This window comes from Mus caroli, chromosome 9, assembly GCF_900094665.2.
Source record: "Mus caroli chromosome 9, CAROLI_EIJ_v1.1, whole genome shotgun sequence".
Classification (NCBI taxonomy): domain Eukaryota; kingdom Metazoa; phylum Chordata; class Mammalia; order Rodentia; family Muridae; genus Mus; species Mus caroli.
Genome location: NC_034578.1, coordinates 17,477,050 through 17,483,452, shown reverse-complemented (window position 1 = coordinate 17,483,452; position 6,403 = coordinate 17,477,050). Strand labels below are relative to the sequence as shown.

General features: G+C 49.6%; 1 protein-coding gene across 16 annotated transcripts in view; it reads right to left on the bottom strand.

The window, feature by feature from the left end:
- Positions 1–6,403, bottom strand: part of Dnm2 (dynamin 2) — an 82,585-nt gene that overhangs the window by 37,843 nt on the left and 38,339 nt on the right. For all 16 annotated transcript variants that reach the window (XM_021171782.2, XM_021171783.2, XM_029481333.1 and 13 more), the window contains exons 3-4: positions 3,734–3,883; positions 1,764–1,967 (exon numbers count right to left, since the gene is read on the bottom strand). In XM_021171782.2, coding sequence (XP_021027441.1) covers positions 1,764–1,967; positions 3,734–3,883 — 354 coding nt within the window. The remainder of the gene's footprint in view (positions 1–1,763; positions 1,968–3,733; positions 3,884–6,403) is intronic.

Below are 6,403 nucleotides of genomic sequence, written 5' to 3'. Positions count from 1 at the left end.
AAAAAAAAAAAAAAGTTTACGTGTAAGAAAAACTCTGAAAGGAACTGTGGCCAGGGCTATCTACATGGAAGAAGGGAGCTTTGCAGGCTCCTGATTTTTCCATGGTAACTTTTCTGTAAAAACCATGAGTATTTTCAAAGGCAAAAAAGGAAAAAAGAAAAGAAAGGACAAAAATGTGCTCACAAATGGCAACCGCCTGCACTGCCCTGCTAATATTTGCCATGGCCATGCCCACTGTGTGTGGACAGCGGACAGCACGGCTGGATGGGCTGAGAAGCTCCTGAGGAGGGCACGCAGCCCTACCTCCAGCTCATTCTGTGGCCTCACAGACCTCCTCTGCTCAAAACCCCACCCCCGACTCTCCCAGGGTGTGTGCACCCTTCTCTACTTTTCCAGGTTTTAGTTCTTCTTGTTTTTTGAGAGAGGTTCTCCTGTAGCCCAGGCTGGCCTCTCAATGCCTATGTAGCAGATGATGAAATCTTGATCCCCCTGCCTTCACCTCTAGTGTGCGGCACCACACCAGCATCACAGAGTGTGGGATCCTGCCTGCTTGACAGGCACACACCAAAGGAGCTACTCCTGGCCCAGATGTTCTCATCTCACCAGATAGAACTGAACAATGCAGACAGATGTGCCTGGAATTATAACTGTGTCCTGGGAGGGCTCTGCTAAAGACTGGGTCTTATTGATTTATATGTGCCATTAGATCAACTTAGTTATGTGTGTGTGTATGAGTGTTTGCTGTGCATGTATATTTGTGTACCATGTGGTACCTGCAGAGGCCAGAAGAGGGCATCAGATCCCAGGAATTGAAACCACAGATTGTTGTGGGTATCATGTGGGTGCTGGGACCTAACTCATGTTCTCTGCACGAACAGTTAAGTGCCATCCCCCAAGCCCTTTCTAGACAGGGTTTCACTGTGAAGCCCTGGCTAGACTTGAACTCAAGGGTCCACCTGCCACTACCTATCAAGTTCTGGGATTAAAGGCCTGTGCTGCCATGTCCAGCAGAAAGTGCTCTTAACAGATTCTCAGATCAAACCCAGATAATCATTCATGCTGGGCACCTCTGAGTGGGCAACCCCTCACTGGGATAATATCTGCAGACTAAAATGTGGGTCTTAAATATCTCTCAAAGGCTCGTGTACTAAACTGTCTGTAGAGGAGAGCCACTGAGAGGTGGTGAAGTGAGGTCTCCTTGAAGCTTGCAGGTGGCTGGGGTCACTTGAAGCATCACACTTAAAGGCATCCCTTGTCTTTTTCTTTTTTTGTTTTGTTTTGTTTTTTCGAGACAGGGTTTCTCTGTGTAGCCCTGGCTGTCCTGGAACTCACTTTGTAGACCAGGCTGGTCTCAAACTCAGAAATCCACCTGCCTCTGCCTCCCTTGTCCTTTTCTTATTCCATGTTGCTCCCCACATGCACAGGAAAGTTTTATCTGCTCACAGACCCAACAGCAACAAACCACCAATCACAAGAGAACACTCTGAAACCATGGGCCTAACTAACCCTGTATGTTCTTTAAAAGACAGTGACTCTGTCATAGTGTTGGTTATAGTGATAAAAAGCTGACTACTACACCACACACCAGACTCGGGGCTGGCAGAGTAGACCCCACCAATACTCAAGTGTTACAAGGGATGCCCACCACACAGGGGATGAATCATCTCAGGGGGCCTCTTTCTAACACAATTTGTGACAGAAAGCACTTCAGGGAGGGGACCCAGCACTACTAGAAGTAGCTGCTGCCCAGTGTGGGTGGTTACCTTGGGGGTCCACCTCCTTGGCCAGCTTGAGGGCATCTGAGTTGGCCAAGTCCATGTTGGCAGGTGTGACGGCAAGAATGAGGCTGCTCTCGCGGCTGATGAACTGCAGGATCATGTCCTTGATCTGGTACTCGATGTCTGGTGGCTGGTCCCCCACCGGCACCTTAGTGATGCCTGGGAGGTCGATGAGGGTCAAGTTCAACACTGAGGGGGAAATCAACAGGCAAGGTGGTGAGAGCCCCATTTAGAGTCCAGAGCCTACACACAGCCTGTAGAAACCCAGTGGACACCATCAAGTTCCCAAGGGGAGTCACACCTCCGGGTCACTCCTAACACTCCTACTAGAACACACTTCACTGTGTACTTTCTGTGTTGGGTGAGTACCCTCATGGGTACACGTGTGTGGAGGTCACACAAATATCTTCCACAATTGTTCTCTACCATATTTATACTTTTTAAAAATTTAATATATTTTTAGAAAAAGAGAGAGAAGGAGAGAGTGTCTGCGCACATGTGTGTGAGTGTGCATTTGTGTCAATGTATGTTAGTGTGTTTGTGTATCAAGAAATGGAAGTCAGAGAATCCATGGTAGTCAGTTGTCTCCTTACCATGTGGGTTCTGGGAACTAAATCTGGTCATCAGGCTTGCCAGCAGGTGTCTTTATCACTGAGCTATCTTGCTGGCTTCTTTTGAGAAAGGGTTTCCTCACTGAGCCCAGAGCTACACTGGGTAGCTACTAGGGATGGATCATCTGCCCAGACCTGCAGAGTTCCATAATTAAAGACGTGCAGTGCAGTGCTGCGCTCTGCATGGCTGCTGTCGGAGAATGCAAGCCTTTCCCTTGTGTAGCAAGCACTCCACTCCCCGAGCCATGTGTCTTCCCATCACACCTTTTTCATTTCTGAGGCAGGGGTTCCGTGTGTAGCCCAGACTGGCCTGGAACTCACCATGTAGCTCAGGCTATAAGCCAGGTGGTCCAGGACCCACCCATCCACAAAGCTCTGCTTTGCATTCCTAGCACAGCAGGAATAGACCTGGGTGCACAGGTCTGTAAGTGTAGCACTGGGGAGGTAGGAACGGTCGGGGAGTGGGGGTGGGGGTGGGGGTGGGTTGAGGAATTCAAGGTCAACTGGACCATAGAAGCAGCTCGAGGCTAGTCTGGGCTACATAGCTGTGTTTTGAAAGAAAGGGACAGACAGAAAATAAATAGGGTCAGTGACATAGTTCAGTGGGTAAAGACTCCTACCACTAAGCCTGGTGACCTGAGTTCCATTCCTGGGACCGACATGGTGAAAGGAGAACTGACTTCTGCAAGTTGCCCTCTGACCTCCACATGTGTACCACATAATGTGACACCACATATGCACACGAAGAAAAGAAAATGTAAAGAACTACATTAAAGAGAATGCAGCTGAGTGGTAACCAGAGGACCGGGGTTCAACTTCCAGCACCCACATGGTGGCTTCTAAGCACTGATAAGTCCAGCTCCAAGGGTCTGACCCTCTATGACTTCCTCAGGCACCAGGCATGTGAATGGTATGTATACAGACATCCAGGCAAAGTACATTCACATAAAGTAAAATTTTTAAAAAATTAAAACAGAACTTTTTACAAAAGTTTAGAGGAGGTTAGTTTCAAATACAGTCTTCATGTCTACTGAATGCTGGGATTAATGGTATACACAGTACCACTCATGGTTCATTTTTATGTTAAATGTGGTCCATGCATGCTTCACAAGTGCCTGACCACTGAGCCCCAGCCTGGGTCTAATATTTTTTTGCTTATGTTGGAGATGGGGTCTTCCTCTGTCCTCTGTCCTTCACCTCCCCAGAGCTGGGGCTATAGGCATGTGCCTATGCCCACTCTTGCCCACCATGTCCAAGCCTCCCTAGTCCAGGATGCTCTTCTCAGATGCTCAGGAAGCGGGGGAGACCCTACTGGACAGGAGCAGAGTCCCAACCCGCCTTTACCGTGTGGTGAGTAGACCCGAAGGTTGATGGGCACTGGGGAGATGCCTTTGTTGGTGCCTGTGACCCGGTCAGTCTCCGCTTCGATCTCCTGCCGCACTTCATCAAAGTCGGTAAATTTTTTGGACTTGCAGTGCAAAAACTCCGCATATTCTGATATGGGAAAAAGATGTTCAAGGTAAGAAAGAGGGAAAGGAGAGTACACAAGGACATGCAGTGTCATGCATGTGCCAGGCATGTGCCAGGCAGAGGAAGAAATGCAACCACTTCAGTCCTGCAGAACTTGAGGAACACGGCATTCATTCTTTCTCTTATCTTACTGGGTTGGTTTATATTTTGAGATAGTCTCACTGTGTATGCAGTTCTGGCCTTGCACTCCTTTGTTCATCTTTGCTAGAATTAAAAGTGTGTACTAGCCGGGCTGTGGTGGCGCACGCCTTTAATCCCAGCACTTGGGAGGCAAAGGCAGGCGGATTTCTGAGTTCAAGGGCAGCCTGGTCTACAGAGTGAGTTCCAGGACAGCCAGGGCTACACAGAGAAACCCTGTCTCAGAAAAAAAAAGAAAAAAGAAAAAAAAGAAAAAGAAAAAGAAAACTGGGCCACACAGGAGATCTGTCTGACAAAAGACAAAAAGATGAGCAGGAGTTTGTGTTTGAATTGAAGGCATCAGCTGCTAGGCTGGGATCTAGATGCTTGAATTTGCTAAGTTAAAGGCTGGGGAGGTGCCAACTCTTGTCTCAAAGGTTGCAAGAACACACTCTGGTTAACACTCTGAGGCAGCAAGGTCTCCTGCAGGGAGAAGGAGCCAGGATGAGTGCTGTGTGGGGCATATCAGAAACAATCACCTGGCCATCTGGAGTACAGGACCACAGGGCCAGCTGCTGAAAAGAGGGAGAACGCAGAGAGCTCGGGGCCAGAATGCCTGGCAGGAAAGACTCCACAAGCAGGGCCTTGGCAGTCATGCAAGGAGCCTGGGGCACCCAGCATGGCATACAGCAGTATGGTGACAAGGGCCTGTAATCCAGGCCTGTAATTCCAGATCTAGGGATGTGGAGGCAGAGGGTTTAGGAATGTGAAACCGACAGGCACCGGTTTGGGCTATTGTGAGACCCTGACTTAAGAACTACAAAGCATGTGGCTAGAGATGACTCAGAAGTTTGTTGTGCAAACTCAAGGGTAGAAATGTGGATCCCAGCACCCACAACCAGGCATCCTACAAACGTTCATAACCCTCAGCCCAAAAGGGAATGGGGAAGAGGCGGCTCACTAGGGCTTGCTGGTTTCCAAGTCCCAGCATGGTGGTGCACACCTTTAACCCTACCACTCAGGAGGCAGAGACAAGGAGAATCACTATGACTTCAAGGCAGGCCAAGGTTATACTGCTTTAAACAAAACAACTAAGAGCCAGAGATCCTGCCTCAAAGGAACAAGTGGAGAGGGATGAAGAGGACACCTGACATCCTCCCTTCTCCAGGCTCTGCAGCAGGCAGGTGCACATCAGCACAAATAGCATACACTCACAGAGACACACAGACATGGCATCTGAGGCTCAGGACGACATGGGGTGGACGCACGCTCAGCGGTGGTACTGGGACTGGGTCGGTCAGACACCTTGTAGAGGAAGTGACTCTCAAACCCAATGACCTCAGCAGGACCAGCTCTGTCTAGCACGGGTGCTAGAAGCAGGGCCAGTGAGGGTGTGGACAGGAGGCTCTAGGATTCCCCCTCAGCCCACACACAATCAGCTGACCCACTTCCCAAGGGCAGCCGTGCTCTGGCCTTCCAGGAGACAAGCGGAAATACTCTTCCTGCAGCTGCCACTAAAAATGGATCAGTCACCCAGCCCCCACAGAACTTCAGTTCTCTTCCGGATCAAGGCAGTCAGCAAATGTGAGATGGTGGCAGGGTAAGGTAGCAGAGCCAGGACCAAGGCCAGGGCTGGTCTGGCTTCTTCCCTTCTCCCTCTCCCTGCTTGCCACTCATTCTGCCTTGGCCTCCTTTATCATCTGCATTCTGTTTGTGGGGCTGGAACCTGGCAGCAGAGCAGCAGCAGCAGCATGCAGGCACCCAGTGTTTGCTACAATTGTTAGCTTAATTAGCTCTGGAGGGCCCTATCTGCGCCTCAACTGCCTTGATCAGCAGAACAGACATCCCAAACAAATCTCTGTGAAGACAGACTGGCAGCCAACATCTCTGCCATTAATGAGCAGAGAGTCCCAAGGTGTAATGTGGAAATGCTGGGGTAAAAGGCTGTGTCATCTCCCTCTCTTAACACAAGAGAGAATCCAGAGAGGGCATGTCCCTCATATAAGCCACACAATACCTTTGGCAGGTCCTAACATAAATGCCCGCTTTAAGCTCATTGGAGCAGCTCATACCTGCAGGAGCAGTCGGAAGCCAAAGGCAGGATTATGAGTTAGAGGCCAGCCTGGGCTATACAGCAAAGCCTTGCCTTGGAAAGAAGCTCTCAAGGCTGGCGGCTCAGTTGGTGAAGGGCTTGCTATGCAATCCTGAGGACCTGCATTTGGTTTACAGAACTCACAAAAATACAAAACACCCAGGGAAGGAGTTACAGAAACAAAGTTCGTAGCTGTGATGAAAGGATGGACCATTTAGAGACTGCTGTATCCAGGGATCCGTCCCATAAGCAGCTTCTAAACGCTGACACCATTG